The sequence below is a fragment of the Schistocerca nitens genome, chromosome 5 (assembly GCF_023898315.1).
Source record: "Schistocerca nitens isolate TAMUIC-IGC-003100 chromosome 5, iqSchNite1.1, whole genome shotgun sequence".
In the NCBI taxonomy this organism is placed as follows: domain Eukaryota; kingdom Metazoa; phylum Arthropoda; class Insecta; order Orthoptera; family Acrididae; genus Schistocerca; species Schistocerca nitens.
Genome location: NC_064618.1, coordinates 740,529,304 through 740,557,015, shown reverse-complemented (window position 1 = coordinate 740,557,015; position 27,712 = coordinate 740,529,304). Strand labels below are relative to the sequence as shown.

Sequence of the window (27,712 nt, the reverse complement as noted above, 5' to 3'; positions counted from 1 at the left end):
CTTTTTGAGGTTATCAGGTACTGTTATTCATCAGTTATATAGAAAAACACACACACACACACACACACACACACACACACACACACACACATACACACACACACAAACTGTCACTTACATTGTTTGTTTGTGTAACATCACAAAAATTACATATGTAAGTACTGCACCTGACAACGAGAATAAATTCTTGAAACAGATCTTGCTCAGCATGAATAAAACACGTAACGGGCACTATGTTTATGCTAAAAATCATTTGAGCAACGCCTCGTGAATGACTGTGTCAACTAGCACTCCACGTGGCCATACGCCTAAACACGCTAAATATGGTTTGACAAAGGTGCCACGATGATCACAACAATCTCGAAACGGTGTTTTCGCAATTGAGACAGTTTGGAAATGGTTGTGATTGGTCATGATATCTTCATTCGAATGAACGTAGTTACTCCATCAGCCAACATGCCAAGTAGAGCTTGGCAGCGGCGGGAGATGTGGCATGAATTGTTCCAACTTTTACATGTTTACCGGTTTAAATACACTGAGTAGAGTGCCCTGGTGTCAAGAAACTTAACCACGTAATATTTGTAAACACTACTGGATGGCCAACATCATGCCAGTGTCATTTTTTCTCCACAAACATTTTTTCATAATGTGTAAAGTGTGGGAAAATTATAAATATGTTGGCGCAAAATCAGGTGCAAATTAACATTGTGGCCGTAGGAAATTTGACGGAACTGATAAAAAATGTCATAAACGACGGGAAAACATTAATTCCTGGAATGTAAAAGTGGGCTTATACTTTATTTGTTTTTGAGGCACATTATCTGGAAAGATAGGATGAATTCTTTGGAAACACCAAGTGAAGATCACTTTCTGCCCACCAGCTAAAATGTGGGCATTGCTCTGCAGTGTCATAGATCACATTGAACTACAGAAAGCAGCTACCTTGCTGATGTGGCAAATCATGTATAGTTCAGATGATGAATACTGCTGAAAATCGTTGCCGAGAACACCAACGGCATACCAGTTTGCAACAGCCTAACAAGTTGGCATATACAGAACATTGCGCATCAGAATTACATGGATTGGATTATGACCATACTAAGGTGCTATTTATTTTATTTATTTATTCACCATAAACCATTTGTACAATAGTTGTGACATGTCAGAAACAGGTGGCCTTTGCAGCGCTGGGTGGAGCCCATGGAGAGGGCCCCTGGTCGGAGTGGGTGGTATCAGGGTGGATGATGCGCGATGAAGCGTACCATGTCATCACTTGCTGGTGATCAAACACCAGCAGTCTCTAAGCATTCTAAGTCTCAGTACAGTGCAAGGACGTACAACCCTAAATCATTCCCCTCGCTGGCCACACCATGGGAGGAACGCGAGTCTAAGAATGGCAGCGAACCTTATTCACCCCGGTTCCTCGTGTCTACAAGAACTGATAGGGACTCCTTTGTTTTGATGAAGCCACAGTTTTTTTGTAGACCATTTAGAGGACAAGTTTGGGGAGGTGGAGGGCTTGTCCAAAATGCGGTCAGGGTTAGTCTTGATAAAAACAGCATCCTCTGCCCAGTCACGGGCATTAATCGCTTGTGATAAGCTGGGGGATGTTTCCATTACCGTCACACCCCATAAGAGCTTAAATATTGTCTTGGGGACCTTCTTTTGCAGTCTGACGATGAGCTGCTTGCCACCTTAGAGCGACAAGGCATTCATTTTGTCCAGCGCATCTGTCAGGGTCTGAGGGATAATTAGGTTGTCACCAGTGCCTTCATCTTTTCCTTTGAGGGTGAAACATTGCCCGAGAATGTCAAGGTGATGGTCTACCACTGTGATGTAAAGCCATATATCCGCCCCCCCCCCCCCCCACGTGGTGCTTTAAGTGCTGGAATTTCGGCCATATGTCTTCCCACTGTACTTCCAGCATCACATGTCAAGATTGTGGACTCCCATCACATCCCAATACTCCATGTGTCCCGCCTCCCATAAGTGTCAACTGTGGAGAGCACCATTCTACTTGCTCGCCAGACTGCAGGATTTTACAGCACAAAAGGAAAATCATTGAATACAAAACCCTGGACCGACTGACCTACACTGAGGCTAAGAGGAAATTTGAGTGTCTACATCCTGTGGCTATGACCTCCTCGTACGCCATCGCTATGAGAACAGTTGTAGCCCCATCCATTCCGTGAATTCCAGTTGACTCTCCAAGCCGGAAGACTACATCTGCCCCCTTGATGGTGGGTGGGGGGCACTTCCCTCCCTATTGCTCCCACACCTCCTCCCTTGTGAGCACTGACCCCTCAACCATTGGGGACACCAGTCCCCACTTCTCAGCTGGAGAAGCATAAGTCTTCTTTGGCACATCCCGCTAGGAAGGGGTTCCTTGGGTCACTCACTTCCCAGGTTTCTGCTAGTGGCTAAGATGACTCCCGCCAGTGGCTGAAGTGCCCAAAAGTAACTGGTCATAGTGCTTCAAGATCATCCTCAGTCCTGGAGACTGAATCAGTCAAGCCCTCTCAGCCAGAGAAACCCAAGGAGCAGTGAGAGAAATCCAAAAAGAAGACCCCCCCAAGACCAAGGGACTTGTGGTGGCACCCACACCACCGCTACCTACAAGTTTTGCTTCTGAGGATGTGGTGGAGATTCTGGCGTCTGCTGAGGACCTAGATCTTGCCAGACCCTCAGACTCCATGGGTACAGACTGCTCAGGAAATAAATCGATGGCTGCAGGTGACCCTGAGGTGTCAACTGCCTCATTGAATTTTCCATGCCTTCCCAGCCTCACGATCACGTCATCCTCCAGTGGAATTGCAGCAGTTTTTTCCACCGCCTGGCTGAGCTATGGCAACTGTTAAGCTTTACACCTGCTTTCTGCATTGCTCTCCAGGAAACCTGGTTCCCGGCAATGCAGAACCCTGCCCTCCACATCTATAAGGGATATTACAGGAACCGTAGCGACTATAATCGAGTGTTAGGTAGAGTTTGCGTCTATGTCTTGAACTCAGTACCCCTTCAAATCCCTTTTGAAGCTGTGGCTATCAGGATAAAAAAGGAGTGTCGGTGAGCTCTACAGCGGCATAAGTGGCACTCTTCCCTGGAGCACCTCATAGCGTTTAAACGGCTCCGTGCCCGCATTCGCCATCTCATCAACTGTTGGAAGCAGGAGTGCTGGGAGAGATATGTCTCAACCATTGGGTGCCAGATGTCACCTTCCCAAGTCTGGGCGAAGATCAAATGTATTTTTGGGTACCAGACCCCAACAGGTGTTCCTGGTGGTAACATAAATGGCATGTTATCTACCGATGAAAATGCAATTGCTGAGCACTGTGCTCGAGCCTCTGCATTGGAGAATTACCCCCAGCCGTTTGCACTCTCAAACGGCAGCTGGAAGGGGAAGTGATTTCATTCACTACACGCCACAGTGAATCCTATAACGCCCTATTTACAGAGTGGGAGCTCCTCAGTGCCCTGGCACATTGCCCCGACACAGCTCCGGGGCCAGATTGGATCCACAGTCAGATGATTAAACATCTCTCATCTGACTACAAGCGATATCTCCTCATCATCTTCAACTGGATCTGGTGCAATGGCGTCTTTCCATCACAATGGTGGGAGAGCACCATTATTAGTTAAGTAAAGCCATTGTGTGTCAGGGTTAATGTTTGCTTTCCACGAATGTATTTTATCACTAGATTCTGCAAGCCATGTACAGACTTCGGGAAAATGATAAATTGTGGTCTCCCTTGAGGTGATTTGAAGTTCATGGCAACTTGTTGAAAGCTTCATCATTGTAAAATTTCTGAAATGTATGTTGTTACCATGAACATCAACTTTTGATTTGGTAGTGAGGTCATTAACACTCTTAAAGGTTTTTAAATCCTCGATGTCCATTTTACAGACATAAGTGCTGAAACCATGGCATGGAAAGTGAGGTGGTAGTGGGGTATTCCATCAAGAGCCTGCAGCTCTTTGAAGAAATGAGCATTGCTGTAGCCATTGAGTGTTCCTACAGCAATGAAAATTTGTTATTTAGGTCCATATGGAAGTGAATATCAGAGAAATCGATGAGTGAGGTTCTCACGAACATTCATATATACCGGTATAGGGGTAGAGCAGAGATAAAGCTTGTTCTCTGTAAGATCAACACGTGTCAGGAGCTTGCATACATGCTACAATCTTAAAATCAATGACGGTGTGCTTTAGGCCATTATTATTACCAGGACCTCATTTCTTTGACTTATTACTTTGAAGTCCTCTTTCAGTCTCTAGTTTTTCTGATCTAGGTTCAATTTTGTTAATAATTAGGAAAATAACATCTACCTTTTATTTGTCTACTTTTGTAAAATATTCTTAGTTTCCCATAACTCTTTCTCTAAAACTTTGAATCTTGCTGTTAATTTATCCCGTTAGATTTAATTGCCTGTACATATTCTGCTTTACTATCTAGCTTTTCTTCTACTGTTTCAAGGTGTTCATCTATTTCTGCCTCATGTTGGAAACCCATATCTAATTGTTTCTCTAATCTGGCCATCCTGCCATTTAGTTGGATGGTGAAAGTTCTAAGTTGTTGTGCCTGCTTGAACTATTCTGGATTACATTGTCTCTAACGTAGTTTCAGTTTGTGAAAATTTGTCACTCGTAACACCAAAGTTGGTGTTTTATTTGAACAAATCTGCTATCAGTGTAGACAAAATTGCTTGATACTGTTTACATAAATTCTTCCAATGTCCTAATGTCTTCTGTCAAAGCCATGTTCATAGTCTATTTAATTCTTCTTTAAAATAGTGCTAAAGAAATAAATGTACTAACGTAAAATATATGTCGTAACTCTTCATCTATTTTCGTATGTCTTGATGTTAACTAACTGCAGATGACTTCATTGTAATAACTGATTGAATATTTCTATCTCATGCACAAATGTCTATAGTCTTATTACCACAAAATCATGACATATAACTTTTTAAATTAAATTTTGTTTCCACCCATCAAATAGTACTGTTATTGTAGAATGTTTGTTGGGTAGTGGTGGTGTCACTGCATGCTGTCTGAGCTGCTGCTGACAGCAGCTTGCGGAGTTGTGACTGCTGTATTTCTTGTAGCTGCCATTGCTGCGTGCTGGATGCATTGCCTCGTAGCAATTCATTGAACCACAACTGTGTTGCCTGTTGCTAACTTGTGCTTGGTTGCCTCTAGTGCAAGTTGTATTGGCCGTAGTCATGTCAATTTACGTTATGTTTGTACATATTATTAATGACGTAGCACTAGCTATTTATTTGTATATTTCTGTTTGAGCCACTTGAATTACTATCCAATGGTCCCAGTTCTGTTGTAAGTTCAACTTCTTTCAATGAATCGTCATGAAATGTTAATATTTCGTGACAGTTGTGTGTTTAGTCCCTTAGCATCATTTTGTTTATTTGCTGCTAAACAAAATTTCCTCTTGATTTAACATCCAAGTGAATTATGAATATCAAATAAATTGTATAATTCTTCTTTGAAGTTTGTATATGTCATTTTTCTTGACATCTATGATAAAAGCAATTGTTCAGATAGTTAATGGAGACAAAAATTTAATAGTCATGGGTGACTGGAATTCGACTGTAGGAAAAGGAAGAGAAGGACAATTAGTAGGTGGATATGGACGGGGAGGGGGTAAGGAATGAAAGAGGAAGCCGCGTGGTAGAATTTTGCACAGAGCAAACTTAATCATAGCTAACACTTGGTTTAAGAATCGTGAAAGAAGGTTGTATATGTGGATGAGGCCTGGAGACACTGGAAGGTTTCAGATAGATCATAAAATTGTAAGACAGAGATTTAGGAACCAGGTTTTAAACTGCAAGACATTTCCAGGGGGCAGATGTGGACTCTGGCCACAATTTATTGGTTATGAACTGTAGACTAAAACTGAAGAAACTGAAAAAATGTAGGAATTTAAGGAGAGGGGATCTGGATAAACTGAAAGAACCAGAGGCTGTAGAGAGTTTCAGAGAGAGCATTAAGGAATGACTGACAAGAACAGGGGAAAGAGCTACAGTAGAAGAAGAATGGGGAGCTTTGAGAGATGAAATAGTGAAGGCAGCAGAGGATCAAGTAGGTAAAAAGACAAGGGCTAGTAGAAATCCAAGGGTAACTGAAAAGATATTGAATTTAATTGATGAAAGGAGAAAATATAAAAATGCAGTAAATGGAGCAGGTGAAATGGAATACAAACATCTCAAAAGTGAGATCGACAGGAAGTGCAAAATGCCTAAACAGGAACGGCTAGAGGACAAATGTAAGGATGTAGAAGCATGTATCACTAGGTATAAGATAGGTACTGCCTACAGGAAAATTAAAGAGACCTTTGGATAAAAGAGAACCACTTGTATGAATATCAAGAGCTCAGATGGAAACCCAGTTCTAAGCAAAGAAGGGAAAGCAGATAGGTGGAAGGAGTATATAGAGGGTCTATACAAGGGCGATGTACTTGAGGACAATATTATGGAAATGGAAGAATATGTAGATGAAGATTTCCATTAGAACTACTGACGGCCTTAGGAGAGCCAGTCCTGACAAAACTCTACCATCTGGTGAGCAAGATGTATGAGACAGGCGAAATACCCTCAGTCTTCAAGAAGAATATAATAATTACAATCCCAAAGAAAGCAGGTGTTGACAGATGTGAAAATTACCGAACTATCAGTTTAATAAGTCACAGCTGCAAAATACTAACGCGAATTCTTTACAGACGAATGGAAAATCTCGTAGAAGCTGACCTCGGGGAACATCGGTTTGGACTCCGTAGAAATGTTGGAACACGCGAGGCAATACTGACCTTACGACTTACCTTAGAAGATAGGTTAAGGAAAGGCAAACCCATGTTTCTAGCATTTGTAGACTTAGAGAAAGCTTTTGACAATGTTGACTGGAACACTCTCCTTCAAATTCTGAAGGTGACAGGATTAAAATACTGGGAGTGAAAGGCTGTTTACAATCTATACAGAAACCAGATGGCTGTTATAAGAGTCTAGGGGCATGAAAGTTAAGCACTGGTTGAGAAAGGAGTGAGACAGGGTTGTATCTTATCACTGACATTATTTAATGTGTATACTGAGCAAGCACTAAAGGAAACCAAAGAAAAATTTGGTGTAGGAATTAAAATCCATGGAGAAGAAACAAAACATTTTAGGTTTGCTGACGACATTGTAATTCTGTCAGAAACAACAAAGGACCTGGCAGAGCAGCTGAACAGAATGGACAGCCTCTTGAAAGAAAGATATAAGATGAACATCAACAAAAGCAAAATGAGGATAATGAAATGTAGTCGAATTAAATCAAGTGATGCTGCAGGAATTAGATTAGGAAATGAGATGCTTAAAGTAGTAAATGAGTTTTGCTATTTGTGAAGCAAAATAACTGATGTCTGTTGAAGTAGGGAGAATATAAAATGTAGACTGGCTATGGTAAGGGAAGTGTTTCTGAAGAAGAGAAATTTGTTAACATTGAGTATAGATTTAAGTGTGTGGATGCCCTTTCTTAAAGTATTTGTGCAGAGTATAGCTGTGTATGGAAGTGAAACAAGGACGATAACTAGTTTGGACAAGAAGAGAATAGAAGCTATTGAAATGTGGTGTACAGAAGAATGCTGAAGATTAGATGGGTAGATCACATAACCAATGAGACAGTACTGAATAGAATTGGGGAGAAGTGGAATTTGTGGTACGACTCGACTAGAAGAAGGGACTGGTTTGTAGGACACATTCTGAGGCATCGAGGGATCACCAATTTAGTATTGGAGGGAAGCGTGGATGATAAAAATCGTAGATGGAGACCAAGAGATGAATACACTAAGCAGATTCAGAGCAGAGGTATATAGCCTGCAGTAGTTACTCAGAGATGAAGAGGCTTGCACAGGATAGAGTAGAATGGAGAGCTGCATCAAACCAGTCTCTTGACTGAAGACCACAACAACAACAACAACAACAACAACTCGTAATGTTTTAATGTTTTACATTTGCTGCAGTTGGGTACCAGCTATTAGCAGCATTACATAAACATGAAGTTACTACTGCCAAACATTTCCACTTAAATGCTCCATCATATTCTTCTTGTATATTATTTATTATTGTATTAATCTTGAAATATAAGTTAGTTGTATAGTAGTGAACCATTAGCGATCCTGATGCTAATGACAGTCGCCACTTGTGGGGGGGGGGGGTATTGCATTAATTTGCGTTATTTGCATCTACATCTGTACTGTGCAAACCACTATGAAGCTGCATGGTAGAGGATATATCCTGTTGTACTAGTTATTAGGGTTTCTTCCCATTCCATTCAAATTTGGAGTGCAGGAGGGATGATCATTTAAATGCCTCTGTGTGTGCTGTATTAATCTAATCTTGTCCTCACAAGCCCTGTGTGAACGATACATAAGGGGTGTAGTATATTCCTAGAGTCATTATTTAATGCTAGTTCGTAAAACTTTGTCAGTAAGCTTTCTTGGCGTAGTGCACATATTGCTTGCAAGAGTCAGCCAATTCATTTTTATCAGCATCTCTGTGACACTATCCCAAGGATCAGTCAAGCCTGTGGGTCAAACAAGCCTGTTACCATTCATGCTGCCCTTCTCTATGTACATTCAGTACCCCGTTAGTCCTGTTTGGTACAAATCTCACACACTTGAGCAGTATTCTAAAATGGGTCACAAAGTGATTTGTAAGCAATATCTTTTGTATATTGATTGCAATTCCCCATTATTTTGCCAATAAACTGAAGACTACCACATACTTTACCCGCAAGTGAGATCATGTGATCATTCCATTTCATGTCCCTACAAAATGTTACACTCTGCTATTTATGTGTGTTGGGCGATTCCAACTGTGACTCATTGATGTTATAGTTACAGGACACTAAATATTTTCATTCTATGAAGTGCACAATTTTACATTTCTGAACATTTAAAGCAAGTTTTCAATCTTTTCAACACATTGAAATCATATCAAGATCTGACCGAATATTTACACAGCATCTTTCAGACAGTACTTCATTACAGATAGCTGCACATCTGCAAAAGGTCTAAGGCTACCAACGTTGTCTGCAAAGTCATTAATACACAGCATGAACAGCAAGTCTTTTACTTTTACATATGATGTTGACTGTCAATCTACGATAACATGCCGCATCCTCCCTACCAAAAAAATCCTCAGTGCGGTCACAAATTTCACTTCATACCCCAATTTTAGAAATAAAGAAACACTTCATCTACCTGACAGTCTTGAACCAGAGCTTTCAGTATGTCATGTGAGAAAAGTGTGAATTGGGTTTCGTGAGATCATTGTTTTCGGAATCCATGCTGGTTGTCATAGAAGAGATCATTCTGTTAAAAGACACCTCAGTGTGTTTGACCTAAGAGTATGTTCTAAGATACTGCAACTAATGGGTGGTAGTTTTGTGGATCACTTGTGCTACCCTTACTGCAAATGGGTGTCGCTTGTGCTTTTTTCCAATTACTGGGCATGGGATTGTATTCAAGGGATCTACTCAGTGGTGGCTGCTGTGTAAGTGCACAAGAGCATGTGAACACCCTAACTTATGACACCCTGCAGATTTATTGGTTATTTTTCTCTGAATGCTGTTAAACATAATGTAGATGCAGTGATCTGAAATACATGACACTAAATCTACCATGCTGTGCTAAATATTGCTCCTCTAGGCTCAGTGAAACTTGGCATCAGGGTCACGAGCACATCTTCACTTGTGCACATTTTAAGGAGCTTCTGCGCACGCGCAACTGGTGTGATGAAATTTCCTTATGGGTCAAATGCATATGGATATGATAAACAATGTGCACGGTTTGTGGTACGCACTGCTATCCCTTACAACTTAACTACAAGTTTACGTCAATGCACCAGGTGGTAGCACACTGCAGCAGACTTTTACCTACGTTCCCTTGGCATAAATCCCGCTAGGCGATAGCACATTCCACATATGCAAATTCACTCACTATATAGTAAAATCCAGTTATCAGTATATTTTATAGTTATACTGATAGAAAAATATATTTTGTGGGATTCTGAGTGAGGTACAGTACATTAAGTTTTAGATTTTATCATACAGTAATCCATTTGAGGTGCTGAGAACCATAAAGCACATTATCACCAGTTGTGAGACTGCAGCAGTTATTCGTGATTTTTATATCTGCTGGTGTTACTGTGGGTCAGGTTTATCTGTACTGTAGGCCCACATTGTACGTATATCTGAACATTCACGAAAATCTGTCTCACTGGTTTGTCTGATATTCACTTAAATATAGAGGGTCGAAGACAGTGTGCTTTTGGTCATTATGGCTCTCAGTGCATTTGTATTCTAGTCAAGTGACCTTGTTGTCAGGTAGCACTACTTGAATTTAATCATTTCCACAAATGGCAGTTTGCGTTTGGTGTTGCTTGTCTACTGTGCAGGAATTGGCTTTCCTGTGAAGTGTCAACATGAACTCTGTTGAACCTGCATTAAGCACTAACAGAACAGAAAATTACCAGAAAAAGTTAGCCACAATGAAACTAGGGCATTCCACACCAGATCTGTTGTCTGGGAAAGTGTCGAAATCAAATAAGAGTGACCACAAGCGAACGTTTAACAAAGAAGTGTATAATAAGCATTAGTTGTTTTTTGGGTGCAATGTAAGAATGCCTGATTTTCTGCCCAGAAGTTAATTCGTTAAATAATACAAGAATTAGCGATCTCATACATTTGTCAAAAAAATAAAAAAGCATGAAAATTACACTTACAGAAAAATGCAAAACGGAGAGAAGTGAAAGCTTAAATATTATCTCATTCTTGCCATAAAGTGTACTTCATTATGTGCAAAATAACAAAATTCCACAAAAACAATTCTTCATTTTTCAAACAACTTACGCATATTATTATAATAACTGTTATTACTTCTACTACTACTATTACTACTAGTAGTAGTAGTAGTAGTAGTAGTATTACTACTAGTACAGTGGCTGAAGTTGTATAAATATGTTGATAAGCATAACTGTTATACAGCAGATGCAATTAATTTTGGACTCTCATTATTTTCTGAATTTAAAATTAGTGAACATGCAGAATGTATACCTACGAGCCACACAGGGTTCACTACAGATTATACTTAGAAGTGGGACTAAATCATGTGCAAATTCAGTATAGAAAATGATAAGATATTCCATTGGACCCTGTAACTTTATACAGTTTTAATGATTACACCTGTTTCTCAACACCACTGACACTAATACTGATTTCACTCATTGTTTCAGTGGTACGAGTATTAAATCGGAACAGCTCTTTTCCTTTGCAATGGAATATTTGAAACCAGAGTTAAGCATTTCAGCTTTCACTTTGCTACTCTCAGTTTCAGTTCCTGCTTCATTTGAGAGTGACTGTACACTAACTTTGGTACAACTAGCAGCCTTTACATACACCCAGTATTCCTGTATGTTTTGTGAAAGACCATTTGACAATAATCTATTGCGGTAGTCATTGAAGGCTTCACACATTGCCCTCTTGACAGGTAAACACATACCATACAGCATCTCTGTATCTTTAATACCATGCTTCATTTTACACCTTCTCTGCAGCAGTCTGTGTGTCTTTTGAAATTTCTTTACAGTGAATTTATACCATGGAGGTTCCCTTCCATTATGTACTTTTCTACTTGGTACATATCTATCCAGTGCATGATCAAGTATTCTTTGAAACTTGAACAGCAGTTCCTGTACATGCCCTGTGTTAAAAAATTTCTGGTTCCTCATTGAGATATGACTCTACTGCTTTTTGATCTACTTGATTGAACATATAAACCTTTCTACTTGTTTTAGTTGTCCTTTGTACTTTGCCGCAGTGGTAACACTGGTTCCCGTCAAATCGCCGAGGTTATGCACTGTTGTGCTTGGCTAGCATTTTGATGGGTCATTGTCCTGGTCTGCCGAGTGCTCTTGGCAAGCAGGGTGCACTCAGCTGTTGAGAGGCCAGGTGGAGAGCTATGTGATTGAAAAGTAGCAGTACTGGTCACGAAAATTGATAACGATCGGGAGAGTGGTGTAATGCTTCATACCCCACATTATCATACTTTTCACAATTAGTGTAGATTTAGTACTGAGTCAAAAGCTTCTTAGAAACAAAGCAATACTGCATCTATAGTGCATGCAGAATACTGTGGCTGGTAGATTCACAGATGTCAGACCACACTTGGGGGAGCGGTAGTGGTGGGGGCTGTGGGCAGGTGTAGGGGAAATGCTGAGTGTTGAAGGGGAAGTGCCGTTCAGCTGAAGCCTACACTCACATTTTTTTGTAAATATTAGTGGGGCCCCTTCACCCTCACGCTTGCGTTGTGACCATCCAAAAAGATCTGTCACCTTCTCTTTGGTTAGTATCTAAAAGGAATTCCACGGAATATGCAGTGATTTGTTTTCGCCTGGTTTGTTAACGATTTGAACTTTCAGAGAAGTGCCATAAGTGGGGAATTTTGAATAAAATGTACACATTTCTCTTGTTGCCATATTAAAATTTGCTTCTCTTGCCAAAACTCAGCGGAGTTTACTCAGTCTCACCTCACTAATATGTTGTGCAGATGCAAAGCGAGAGAATTCTGAAACAGTGGTTTATTAAGTTTATTAAGTGAGGAAATGGGGAAAAGTAAGGTAAGCATCTTATGAAAAAGCACATCCTTGGTACAAAATAAATGTTTAATGTCTTCACTTATGTTGTTCCAAAACCCATAGCATTTCTTGTTTCCCCAGCTGTCGATGGCCCTCAAAAAAGTCTGTAGTTAACGGAATAACGTGGTAGATAATGATGTTTTGGGTAATAACCATATGGCAAAATACTGTTTCCTTTGTGTGGTATCATTTTCCAAAATCTCATTTCGATATCTCAAATCATTTATAAGATGTGAGGAATGTAGTGGATATTCCACTCTGGGTTTATCGCTGGAGCGGTGCAATTGCAAATGAGTGTATGTAATATGCACCAAACACAAAATTGTAGGTACCCCCAATTTTCATTGCAAACGTTTTTGAATTTCGCTGAGTGCCTTACTTTCATCTAAATATCACAAGAACTATGACCATTAACGAAATGGTGGGCACATCAAAATGAACCTGGTGTATAAAGCTACAAGTGAAACAAAAATGAAATTTTCTTACTGAATAGTTTCTGTAAAATTGTTTGAGAAAGATTACTGGGCATGCATGTCAATTCCGTGATCGCCGACTATCTGAAAGGTAGCAAACGTTTGTCAGCCGGCCCCTCTGAACGAATGAACAAACTCGCCCAGCACTTTGGATGGAAACTGGTTACTGCGCGTGAGCCATCTTATTCTGTGCAACGTATACCTGAGTGTCTAGATCCAAAGCTTTCAGTATGTCATGTGAGAAAAGTGTGAGTTGGGCTTCGCGTAATCGGAATCCACACTGGTTGGCATGAAGAAGGTTATTCTGTTAGAGACACCTCATTATGTTTGACCAAAGAATATGTTCTAAGGTTGTACAGCAAATGGATGGTAGTTTTGTAGATCACTTCTACTACCCTTATTGTAAACGGGTGTGGTCTGTGGTTTTTCAACTACTGGGAACACTTTTTGTTTGAGTGATCCACTACACATTACACTTAGAAGAGGGAGTAACTCAGGTGCAAATTCATTGGCGAAACTGATAGGGATTCCATCGGGTCCTGGAGCTTTATATAATTTGAACGATTACACCTGTTTCTCAACACCACTGACACTAATACTGATTTCACTCATTGTTTCAGTGGTACAAGCATTAAACCGGAGCAGTTCTTTTCCTTTGTAACAGAATATTTGAAAACAAAGTTAAGGATTTCAGCTTTTGCTTTGCCATTCTCAATTTTAGTTCTTGCATAATTTGCAAGTGACTGTACACTAACTTTGGTGCAATTAGCAACCTTTACATATGCCCAGAACTTGTATGGGTTTTGTGAAACATCATTGGACAATAATCTGTTATCGTATCATTGGAGGCTTCACACTTTGCTGTCTTGACAGCTAAACACATTCCATTCAGCATCTCTCTATTGAGTCCTACATTCTACGCCTTCTCTGCAGTAGTCTCTGTGTCTTTAAAAGTTTCTTTATGGTGGCTGTGTATCATGGAGGTGAGTGGGGTTCTGAACTATTTGTTCTAGATAGTTTCCAGAGAAGGCATTTAGTAATCTTTCACATATGTCTTCTCACGTCCACCACTAACAAACCTGTAATTTTCCAACAGATTTTTGCAGGATTAAAGTCTGCTTTGATGATTAAAGTATGATTGGGGAACTTACCTGTAAGCGGATTGATGTTTTCTCTAAAGTTTTTGATTACATCGGGAGGTGAATCTGGGCAGTTATAGAAGGATTCAGTTACTATTTTATGCCCACCCCTGATACTGAGTCTTACACAATCTCTCATTCAGCTCCAATTTCTATGTTGGTAGATATGAGTTTCTAGTGTACTGTGACAAATACACCATCTCTTTTTACCATTAGTGTAGCTTTTTGGTATACACTTAAATTTTCCCAAAAAATTACACTACTTTTACTTTCAGGTTTCAACCAGCTTTCTGTACCTAGTGTTACGTGAGCTTCACTGGTTTTCAGACGTTCTTTAAACTCTGGCACTTAATTGTGAATGCTTTGGCACTTATTTACTATGACTTTCATACTTTCACCAATTGGGGGGGGGGGGGGATCATTCTTTTGGATCTTATATTTATATGTATGGGTCTCCTACAGCTGATGTTACCTGGACTGGGTGGAGAATTGCTTAATCTAAAAAATCATTGTGTGCACCCCACACACACAACCTGGGTAGCAGCCTCTGACTTGTAGGGCACACCTGACCCATTTAGGGGGACCCTACAGTTTTTAATCCTATGGCGCAAGTCCAGCAAGTCACTGCCTGGCTTGTCAGAGAACCTCTGAAGGCTCTGGTTCAGTCCTTCCATTTGACTCAGAACCAGGAGGCCACTATCATATATGGGGACAGTGCTGCATATTGTGAGATTTGTTGGAACTCCATGCTTAAGGCTGGTCTTCTCAACCTTCTCTGCCAGTCGTTGGAATGATCCTAGTTGACTTTGAACCTTCTCTGCCAATTGCTGGAATAACACATTGCAGACTGTGTGTTATCTGCAATTACTGCAGACAACACACATCATTTGTTCCAATGTGTGCCAGCATCTGCAGTTGGTTGCACCCATTCTCTCAATGGCTGCTGGAATAGACTGTTGAAGATGTCGAATGAGACCCCCAAAGTATGTACTTTGAGTGCAACTGGTGTTCTTTCCTGTCCCTTGCACCATTTCCCTAAGGGGTACCATTATTCGCTGTTCATTTGAACTACTGATGATTAATGGGCCCCTACCGTATTGTGTTTGCCTTCCCTTGACATGGGACTCAGCAAGTTTCCACAAAACAGTTTCAGTTTCAGTGAAAGACTGCACCTGGAACTTTCTGGTTAGGGGGATCAGCAGCATCATATATTTTTGTGTTGTTTCATAAAAGTTTTCTTATTTTCTGTTGAAGCTCTCGTATTTTAGCACCTCACATGTGCAGCCTACACATAGGGCACCAAATGAAGTAATACAATGTGGAATTCATTTGTTATGGGTTGTAACTAAGTTTTCTCTTCTCAATTTATCTGAACTCCAATGCTGTTATAATAGTTAGCTGTAATAATAGTTAGCGTATTCAGTCTTGGTGGTTGCTTTGTATTTTCTTGAAGCTGTGGACCCGCTACTCAGTTCCACAGTTAGTGTGGATTTTTTCACCAGCTGAGAGCTCACAACTACATCAACTTAGTTGATATCTTGGACAGTTATCACATACATAACATTTTGTAAACATCTGAGTTGGTAAAAGGATATTCTTTTACCCCAAGGGTGTATATTGGATTTTGCTTCACACTATTATTGGTGGAAAATGTAACCTTACAACCACATGTTTTAGTTTAGAGATGGCTAACCCTGTATAACACTTTACCCAAAAAAGGTATTGATATAAACTTTTTGTTTTCCCCTGTAACTGTCCTTTTGTTATTGCCAAGCATTGAAAATTTTGTAGCTGTTTTATTATTTAGGATCTGGTCAACTACACCTAGCTAATAGCCATTGTTGCTTGCAGTCATTTTGATCAGGTTTAATCAAAGCGTGATTTGTTGCTGAGTGGAAGAAAGCTACTTAATTGGCATGTGGATGAAAAGAGTCAGCTGGAATAAAGTTGTCTCAGTAAGTTGCTTTATGATGAACATTGCAGTTAATTTTACTATTCTGTATGATAACATCAAATCCAGTAAATTTAATTTGCCATTCTGGTTTCGAAATTATTTTGTATGTTTAATTTTCTTACAAAAATTATTGGAAATCTCAAACCCAACTGTTATAAACTTTGGTTAGTGCCATCAAATGCAAAAATTAAATCACCAGTATAACCGAATCTTATACTTAGCTCGGATTTTGATTAAGCTTTCTTCTTGGAAGTTAACAAAAATATTGGATAAAATACTAGCTAAAGGACTTCCCACATGGCTTAGTCAAATGATTGTTCATACAATTTACCATCAAACATAAAATAGTTGTACTTTAACACCACGCTCAATAAACTCACAAGTTCAGAGATTTGTATTTCTGTCAGTTTTTACGATGTAATATGTTATTTTTGATGATCTTGAGTATCAAACCAGTGGGAGCATTTTTATAAAGGCTTGTAATTTCAAAAGAAAGCAAAGCACTGTGAGACATGCATTGTAGCAGTTTCAATTTATTTATCAAATATAAACTATTTGCAACAGAAAAATTATTTTCAAAAACAAAGGGTTCTTTAACTTTTGTATGTGAATGGCTAGCTAATTTGTGACGAGCATTACATTTACTGTTCATAATCGGATGAGTTGGATGTCTGTCCTTGTGGATCTTAAACTGACTTCTCAAAACAGAAGGCTTAGGGTCCATGTTCACTATCTATTTCTTTTGAAATTTCTAATAAGTTTTTTTGGTATTACGTAAGCAGTTCTCAATCTCTTTTTATAGATCAGTGGTCAGGTCTGTATCTGCTTTGGTGGCGTCATTTTCCTCAAAAAATTTCAAAGTTGTAGCTACATATTGTTTTTCTAGTGCAACAAGGACAGTAATCCCTTTGTTATAGAGGCTTCATTGTTTTTCAGTTTACGATTAATATTATTTGTCACCTTCTGCTCTTTGGCACATATCCTGAATTTAGTAGTGACTTCTTTTTCTGGAATATTACTGCTTTCATTTGCCATCCTAACTTGTTGAGATATATCCATTTTCATATGGTGCAGACCAATTTTGAGATCTCATGCAAAATTCTCAATTACAGTAGGATTATTAGGCCTACGTTGTGTATTGTACTTTTAGTTTTTTAGGTAATTGTCTTGAATCACAGGTTATTAACATCCATTACAGGAACTTGCTGTCATCAGCTTGCTAGCATCGATATAATAAATGATCAGTATCTTTTAACAGAGTTACAAGTACTAACTTTTTCTTTACATCACATGACACAGTTGGCCTTTAATGATTATTTTTATGGTAAAGAATATAGGATATATTGACAGTGTAGCTGCCATCTTCTTGTGGTCACTGGCCATTGGCTAACAGATTGTGTTGTTTGGCTCTACAAAGATCTTCCTCAAATGGAAAAGGTAATTACCACAAACTTCACATCAGGGGGGAGGGGAAACATATACCATATAGCAGAGATGCTGAGTCGGCGACTCCATTTTGGATTTTCCATAAAACCATTTGCATGATAAACAGGGTGTTTCACATTTCCTATACAGACTACTAGTGGTTGTACAGGGGACTTAATAGATAAAGTTTCCATAAGAAACCTATGTTCGGAATTGTACTTCTGAATATAAAATAAATTATGACATCATATACTATTTTTATCTGACTACATCAACGACTGTACATTTGCAACTAGGAGTGCTGGCTGATGTGCTGCACTTCGACTTTGAAGCAAAGAGGAAATCCTTTGTCACATAGAAGAGAACTCAATGATGAGTACTTGAAACATTGCCCATGCCAGAGGCTTCCACAGAGCACACAGGTCAGAGCTCATTACCTCCACTGTTGTGTGCGAGACTTGAAAGTGATCCAATCTTCAGTCTTATTTTTCACCCAAACTGGGCATTTCTTGACTGGGGTTCCTTTTAAAACTTTATCTTCTTGATCCACTTTAAAACCCATAGAAGACTCATTTGTATTAAACATACGTTATATATTTAGCTGTTGTTGTTCAGGTGGAGAAGACAAAAGTGTCATCCAGTAATAAGATAACAATATGGCCTGATACTTTGTGACACTACAAACAGCAGGAACAGTTGTTATGCATACCATCATTTAGGCAACTTGATCTGTTTATTTTTTAAAAAAAGAAGTAATGTGCGATGACAAAATATTGCTGATATCTTGATTTGATGCAGTTCGTGGTAATGTTTGTTCCCAACAGTAAATTGTTAACTGCTCAGTTTACCTAAAAGTTCTAGAACTTTCCATTGAAGTGGTGAGATAGAAATTCCCCAATATCTGAGAAAGGCAGGGTCCATAGCTTCATCATAAGACTATACTGGGCACTGAGTTGAGTGTATCACAGTTCTTAATCAAAAGTAGCCTGACTTCTTCTGTGATTTTGATATTGGAAGGCATCGCTGTGTGAAAGCTGTAGGATTTCTTGTTGTTTTGAAGTACCAGTGTAAATAACAATTAGACCTGTGCTTTACATGAGATGAGCAGATATTTAATCAATAAATCAACAAACAGTTGTGCTACTGTAATATTCATTTTTGTACTCCATCTTCTGTGAAGAGTTCTTTTTATATATTTCTTTCATTCCATCGTTCATTATGGCTTTGTCATAAATTTTTCTTAAAAAAGTTGGTATTCTGTGATTTGCAGGTGGTGTCTGGTGCGCACGATTGGCTGTCCACTATGCAACCACAGCAAGCTGTGGAATGTGAACCAGATGTGTTGATCAAGGTATATATTGCTCTGTAATCTGTATAACTGTCTGAGTTATTTGTTTGTACGGGAAATTACAACTTGTAATATTGGGAATATATATTTTTAACACCTTAGGGATAATAAGCTGTTTATATTAGTGCAAAGAAGACTAATGTTACTTAGTTTTCTGTGCTGATATGAATGTAATCTGTGAGAACAAAAGTAATCAGAAAATAAATGTGACATCTTACTAATGGTGCGAAGAATATTGTTGTTAGTTGGCAAATTTTTGTTTTGTGGGACTAAAGCTAGTGATTTTTTATTCGTTTGTACGGCTGGCTTTAGTCATCAAACTTATTTATCAGGTTATTTTACTTTCTTTGCACATCCATCCATATCTTCTTTTATCCAGCATGTGGAATGGTAGCATATGGCTCTCGGGTCTTGCACTTTCTACGTGTATACATGCAAATCTTTGAGAGATGAAATAGTGAAGGCAGCAGAGAATCAAATAGGAAAAAGACAAGGCCTAATATAAATCCTTGGATAACAAAGAAGATATCGAATTTAATTGATGAAAGGAGAAAATATAAAAATGCAGCATATGAAGCAGGGTGAAAGGGAGTACAAAGTCTAAAAAATGAGATTAATAGGAAGTTCGAAATGGCTGAGCAGAAATGGCTTGAGGACAAATGTAAGGATGTAGAAGCATATTTCAGTAGGGCAAAGACAGATATCACCTACAGGAAAATTAAAGAGATCTTTGGAGAAAAGAGAAGCAGATGTATGAATATTGAGAGCTCAGATGGAAAAACAGTCGAAAGCAAATAATGGAAAGCTGAAAGGTGGAAGGAGTATATAGAGGGTCTGTTCAAGGGAGATGAATTTGAAGGCAATTTTATGGAAATGAAACGGGACATAGATGACGATGAGATGGGAGATATTATACTGCGAGAAGATTTGACAGAGCACTGCAAGACCTAAGTTGAAACAAGGCTCTGGGAGTAGATGTTGTTTTGTCAGGATTACTGACAGCCTTGGGGGAGCCAGCTATGACAAAAATCTTCCATCTGGTAGGCAAGACATACGAGACAGACCAAATATCCTCAGACTTCAAAAGGATGTAGTAATTCCAATTCCAAAGAAATCAAGTGCTGACAGGTGTAAATATTATTGAACTATCAGTTTAATAAGACATGGTTGCAAAATACTAACACAGATTCTTTATAGAACAATGGAAAATCTGGTAGAAGCCGGCCTTGGGGAAGATCAGTTTGGGAAAATGTAGGAATATGCGAGTCAGTACTGACCCTATGACTTGTCTTGGAAGATGGCAAACCTTTGTCTATAGCATTTGTAGACTTAGAGAAAGCTTTTGACAGTTGTTGTTGTTGTGGTTTTCAGTCCTGAGACTAGTTTGATGCAGCTCTCCATGCTACTCTATCCTGTGCAAGCTGCTTCATCTCCCAGTAACTACTGCAACCTAAATCCTTCTTAATCTGCTTAGTGTATTCATCTCTTGGTCTCCCTCTACGATTTTTATCCTCCATGCTGCCCTCCAATACTAAATTGGTGATCCCTTGATGCCTCAGAACATGTCCTACCAACCGATCCCTTCTACTAGTCAAGTTGTGCCACAAATTTCTCTTCTCCGCAATCCTATTCAATACCTCCTCATTGGTTGTGTGATCTACCCATCTAATCTTCAGCATTCTTCTGTAGCACCACATTTCAAAAGCTTCTATTCTCTTCTTGTCCAAACTATTTATCGTTCATGTTTCACTTCCATACATGGCTACACTCCATACAAATACTTTCAGAAACGACTTCCTGACATTTAAATCTATACTCGAAGTTAACAAATTTCTCTTCTTCAGAAACGCTTTCCTTCCCATTGCCAGTCTACATTTTATATCCTCTCTACTTCGACCATCATCAGTTATTTTGCTCCCCAAATAGCAAAACTCCCTTACTACTTTAAGTGTCTCATTTCCTAATCTAATTCCCTCAGCATCACCCGACTTAATTCGACTACATTCCATTATCCTTTTTTTTACTTTTGTTGATGTTCATCTTATATCCTCCTTTCAAGACACTATCCATTCCGTTCAACTGCTCTTCCAAGTCCTTTGCTGTCTCTGACAGAATTACAATGTCATCGGCAAACCTCAAAGTTTTTATTTCTTCTCCATGGATTTTAATAACTACTCCAAATTTTTCTTTTGTTTCCTTCACTGCTTGCTCAATATACAGATTGAATAACATCGGGGAGAGGGTACAACCCTGTCTCACTCCCTTCCCAATCACTGCTTCCCTTTCATGTCCCTCGACTCTTATAACTGCCATCTGGTTTCTGTACAAGTTGTAAATAGCCTTTCGCTCCCTGTATTTTACACCTGCCACCTTCAGAATTTGAAAGAGAGTATTCCAGTCAACATTGTCAAAAGCTTTCTCTAAGTCTACAAATGCTAGAAACGTAGGTTTGCCTTTCCTTAATCTAGCTTCTAAGATAAGTCGTAGGGTCAATGTTGCCTCACGTGTTCCTATATTTCTACGAAATCCAAACTGATCTTCCCTGAGGTCGGCTTCTACTAGTTTTTCCATTTGTCTGTAAAGAATTTGTGTTAGTATTTTGCAGCTGTGACTTATTAAACTGATAGTTCGGTAATTTTCACATCTGTCAACACCTGCTTTCTTTGGGATTGGAATTATTATATTCTTCTTGAAGTCTGAGGGTACTTCGCCTGTCTCATATATCTTGCTCACCAGATGGTAGAGTTTTGTCATGACTGGCTCTCCCCAGGCTGTCAATAGTTCTAATGGAATGTTGTCTACTCCCGGGGCCTTGTTTCGACTCAGGTCTCTCAGGGCTCTGTCAAACTCATCACGCAGTATCATATCTCACATTTCATCTTCATCTACATCCTCTTCCATTTCCATAATATTGTCCTCAAGTACATCACCCTTGTATAGACCCTCTATATACTCCTTCCACCTTCCTGCTTTCCCTTCTTTGCTTAGAACTGCGTTTCCATCTGAGCTCTTGATATTCATACAAGTGGTTCTCTTTTCTCCAAAGGTCTCTTTAATTTTCCTGTAGGCAGTATCTATCTTACCCCTGGTGAGACAAGCCTCTACATCCTTACATTTGTCCTCTAGCCATCCCTGCTTAGCCATTTTGCACTTCCTGTCGATCTCATTTTTGAGACGTTTGTATTCCTTTTTGCCTGCTTCATTTACCGCATTTTTATATTTTCTCCTCTGATCAATTAAGTTCAATATTTCTTCTGTTACCCAAGGATTTCTACTAGCCCCCATCTTTTTACCTACTTTATCCTCTGCTGCCTTCACTACTTCATCCCTCAAAGCTATCCATTCTTCTACTGTATTTCTTTCCCCCATTCCTGTCAGTTGTTCCCTTATGCTCTCCTTGAAACTCTGTACAACCTCTGGTTCTTTCAGTTTACCCAGGTCCCATCTCCTTAAATTCTCACCTTTTTGCAGTTTCTTCAGTTTTAATCTACAGTTCATAACCAATAGATTGTGGTCAGAGTCCACATTTGCCCCTGGAAACGTCTTACAATTTAAAACCTGGTTCCTAAATCTCTGTCTTACCATTATATAACCTATCTGAAACCTGTCGGTATCTCCACGCTTCTTCCATGTATACAACCTTCTTTTGTGATTCTTGAACCAAGTGTTAGCTATCATTAAGTTGTGCTCTGTGCAAAATTCTACCAGACGGCTTCCTCTTTCATTTCTTCCCCCGAATCCATATTCACCTACTACGTTTCCTTCTCTTCCTTTTCCTACTACCGAATTCCAGGCACCCATACTATCAAATTTTCATCTCCCTTCACTATCTGAATAATTTCTTTTATTTCATCATACATTTCTTCAATTTCTTCGTCATCTGCAGAGCTAGTTGGCATATAAATTTGTACTACTGTGGTAGGCATGGGCTTCGTGTCTATCTTGGCCACAATAATGCGTTCACTATGCTGTTTGTAGTAGCTTACCCACACTCCTATTTTTTTATTCATTATTAAACCTACTCCTGCATTCCCCCGTTTTGATTTTGTATTTATAACCCTGTATTCGCCTGACCAAAAGTCTTGTTCATCCTGCCACCGAACTTCACTAATTCCCACTATATCTAACTTTAACCTATCCATTTCCCTTTTTAAATTTTCTAACCTACCTGCCCGATTAAGGGATCTGACATTCCACGCTCCGATCCGTAGAACGCTGTTTTTCTTTCTCCTGATAACGACATCCTCCTGAGTAGTCCCCGCCCGGAGATCCGAATGGGGGACTATTTTACCTCTGGAATATTTTACCCAAGAGGACGCCATCATCATTTAACAATACAGTAAAGCTGCATGCCCTCGGGAAAAATTACGGCTGTAGTTTCCCCTTGCTTTCAGCCGTTCGCAGTACCAGCATAGCAAGGCCGTTTTGGTTAGTGTTACAAGGCCAGATCAGTCAATCATCCAGACTGTTGCCCCTACAACTACTGAGAAGGCTGCTGCCCCTCTTCAGGAACCACACGTTTGTCTGGCCTCTCAACAGATACCCCTCCGTTCTGGTTGCACCTACGGTATGGCTATCTGTATCGCTGAGGCACGCAAGCCTCCCCACCAACGGCAAGGTCCATGGTTCATGGGGGGACTGGAATACTCTCTCATTGACTGGAATACTCTCTTTGAAATTCTGAAGGTAGCAGTGGTAAAGTACTAGGAGCGATGACTATTTATAATTTGTTCGGTAACCATACAGTAGTTATAAGAATGAAAGGACATGAAAGGGAAGCAGTTGTTGAGAAGGGAATGAGACAGGGTTGTAGACTATCACCAATATTATTCAATCTGCACATTGAGCAAGCAGTAAAAGAAACAAAAGAAAACTTTGGAGTAGGAATTAAAGTTCAGCGACAAGAAATAAAATCTTTGATGTTTGTTGATGACATTGTAATTCTGTCAGAGACAACAAAGGACTTGAAAGATCAGTTGAACGGAATGGACAGTATCTTGAAAGGAGGATATAAGTTGAACATCAACAAAAGCAAAACAATGATAATAGAGTATAGTTGAATTAAATCAGGTGATGCTGAAGGAATTAGATTAGGAAACAAGACATTCAAAGAAGTAGGTGAGTTTTATTATTTGGGCAGCAGAATATCTGAATGTGAAGTATAGAGGATATAAAATATAAACTGGCAGTGACAAGAAAAGCATTTCTGAAGAAAATAAATATGTTAATTCTCGAATCTAGATTTAAGTGTTAGGAAGCCTTTCCTGAAAGTATTTATATGGAGTGTAGCCATGTATGGAAGGGAAACATGAATGATAAACAGTTTAGACAAGAGAATCAAAGTTTTGAAATGTGGTGGTACAGGGTATGACAGAAGGATGCTGAAGATTTAGTGGGTAGATCACGTAACTAATGAGGAGCTACTGAGTAGAATTGGGTTGAAAAGAAATTTGTGGCCCATTCAGACTAGAAGAAGGGATCGGTTGATAGGCCACATTCTCAGACATCAAGGGATCACCAGTTTAGTATTGGAGGGAAGTGTGGGTGATGAAAGTTGTAGATAGAAATGAAAAGATGGATACAGTAAGCAATTACTCAGAGATGAATAAGCTTTCACGGGATAGAGTAGGATGGAGAGCTTCATCAAACCAGTCTTTGGACTGAAGACCATAACAACAACAACAGCAGCAATTAACAACACATATGTAAATTTATGTCTACATTTATACTCTGCAATTCACTTCATGGCGTGTGTCGGAGGGTACTTCTGATACCACTATCCGTTCCTCGCATCCCTGTTTCATTCATGAAATTCATGAATGGCACGTGGGAAGATGATTGTTGGTAAACCTTTGTATTGGCTCCAGTTTTTTGGATTTTTTCATTGTGGTCATTTTGTATTACATATGTGGGGGGAGTGGGGTGTAGTGATATGTTGTCCAATTCTTCCTTGCACTTAGGCATCTTTGTAATGCCTACTTGACAGTCCTGTGACTGAACTTCAAGTTACTTTTGATGTGTCTTGCCAGGCAGGTTGGACTTGTGGCTTTTTACTTTTAATCTTCAACTTGTGCACGTTTTATAAAGATGACTATTTTATATGCCATGTTGGATCACTCCTTTGCTAGTCAGGCTATGGAACAGCTGACAGTTTGTGTTACCATTGCATATACTATTTTCACTATAATTCCTGCTTTGCAATTACAAATCATGGACATGTGATGTAACTGTTCGTTTTCCTTATTTATTGCTGTCATCTTGTGAGATTATAGTTCACAACCTGGCTTGCTCATGATGAAGTTTTTAGCTACATACTGTCATAGTCTTGTTGGTCCTCCTATGAATGCACATCACTGATTGACTACAAATAATGATAGTGTTTTTCAATTCACTTTCCCCACTTTTTTACAATTTGATTAATCTGAAGATGGTTGCAGAAAACAACCAAAACAAGTCATCATGCTGTAATTGTATACAAAAAATTATGGTCTAGGCATTAAAAGTTTTTGCATTAAAACACTATGTTAAGACTGTTGTACCCCTCCTGACAATGTCTGGCTTCACTAACACTACTTTTCATTAGATCTTGTCTATCTCTTTTATTAATCAACACTGATGTGGACCACGCATTGATAAGTGATACTCAGGAATTGGCCGCACAATCATTTTCTAGGCCACTTTCATGGATGAGTTACTGTTCTTAAGATTCTTCTTTTGAATCTCAAGCTGGCATATGCTTTTCCTACTATTTGTTTAAAGTGGTCTTTCTGCTTTAGATTGCTCCAGATGGTTACTCCCAGGTATTTCACTGTAGTTACTGTTTCCAGTGGTTTTTCACCAGTAATGTAACTGTACAGAAGTGTATTGCTTTGCCTATTTATGCACAATATGTTACATATATTAACATTCATTGTCAACTGCCAGTCCTTGTATCTGTCATTAATCCTCTGAATGTCTTCCTGCAGTGTGCTACAGTCTTCTGGTGTTGCTACCTTCTCATAGACAACTTGCAAACAGCCTCATGGAATCTCCGGCATTATCCATTTGATCATTAACATAAATTGTAAGCAGTAATGGTAGTATCACACTTCGTTGAAGTGCTCCTGAAATTATCTTAACAACTGTTGATTTTGTTCCATTAAGAGCAGTGTGTCGAATTTCATCAGCGAAGAAGTTCTGAATCCAGCCACAGGTCTGTTTTGATACTCTGTAGGCTTGTATTTTTTTCACTAAAAGACAGTTCACAAAATGAAACTGTGTCAAATGTCTTCCTGAAGTTTGACTACATTGTGTAAGATAACCAACTTTATTTTTGTTGTCTTTTCTTTTAGCCTCTCTGGTGGCACACCAGTCTGTTGTCAAACTGAAAATCTTAATAAATAATGGATAATATTTATTTAATAATGTATGCAACTCCATAGTTTTGGAGTCACTTTCTCACATGTTTATTAAACTTGATGTCAAATTGTTGTGACAACAATTGGTTCCTTAACTTTGCAACACAAATAGCACATAAATCAGGTTATCTCTTGCATCAAACAACAGTCCAGTGTCAGAATTTATCAGATTAATTATAATATTGTTGAAACACAGTTTTCAGAAACACTATCAATGAATTGATTTTTGTTATAAAAGTATTCAAAACAAATATCAAGTGTGGTACAGAAGACAGTTTACATTTACATCATGTGCCCCTCTTAACACAGTGTCTTGCAGTAATCTATCAGAAAAGTTACACCACCAGTATTTCAATTGGTCCAGTTCTTAAAGAAGGTTGGGACTACTACTAGACAGGAAGCAATTTCTTTCACATAATCTCTGTAGAATTTTATGGATATCTCTTCTGTTCTAGATGCCTTTCCACTATAAAGCAATTATAGTTGCTTTTGTATTTCACAATCATTTATCTCAGTATGTGACATTTCAGTATTTGTGCGATGATTGGGATGTGGGACCATGTTATGATCATCCATAGTCAAGCGGTTTTGGAAGACTGAATTCAGTATTTTGGCCTTTTTTCTGTCATGTGTTTCAGTGCAAATATGGTCATGGAGTGACTTAATAAGTGATTTTTATCTGCTTACATAATAGCAAAACTTCTCAGGGTTTTGTCAGATCAGTTGGCAAAATTTTACTTTCAAATTCGTTGGACACTTATCTTGTTACACTCCTTATGCTCATGTTCTCTTCATTCAACTTTTGTTTGTCACATACATTTTAACTTCCTTAAATTTTGATGAAGCTCTTATTGCTTTCATAGCAACATTCTAACATGTCTATTAACCTGCAGTGGGTCTCTTCCACACCGTATTGAATGACGAATAGTGCTTTCAATTTTTATCCATTTATGGTCCATGTCTTCCTCCCCAGAACTGAAAATTTGATGTTGACTGCACAGGTAGCTGACAATTTGTATCCTATTGCACTTGCTAAGCAAAAATGTTTTCTTATCTTTCTTAACATCCCATGTAACACCTGTAGTCATTGTTGCTATCACACCCTTATGATAACTAATGCCATCACCTACTTTAACTGATTCCAAAAGTTTGCATCTATTTGTTGCCGAGAGGTCTAAGATGTTACCCTCATGAGTTGGTCCTCTATGTGCCCGAAGTAAGTTTTGGACAAGACACTCAGAATAATGTCACATGAATACCTGTGTCTGGCATTCGTTTTGGTAGTATGACTACCCT

At 39.0% G+C, this 27,712-nt stretch overlaps 1 protein-coding gene across 3 annotated transcripts in view; it reads left to right on the top strand.

Annotated features, from left to right (window-relative positions):
• LOC126260145 (zinc finger and SCAN domain-containing protein 2-like) overlaps nucleotides 1-27,712 on the top strand; it is a 160,534-nt gene that overhangs the window by 30,322 nt on the left and 102,500 nt on the right. For all 3 annotated transcript variants that reach the window (XR_007546609.1, XM_049957399.1, XM_049957400.1), the window contains exon 3: nucleotides 18,942-19,022. Coding sequence is in view for 2 of the 3 variants with exons in the window: in XM_049957399.1 (XP_049813356.1) it covers nucleotides 18,942-19,022 (81 nt within the window). In the remaining variant the exon portion in view is untranslated. The remainder of the gene's footprint in view (nucleotides 1-18,941; nucleotides 19,023-27,712) is intronic.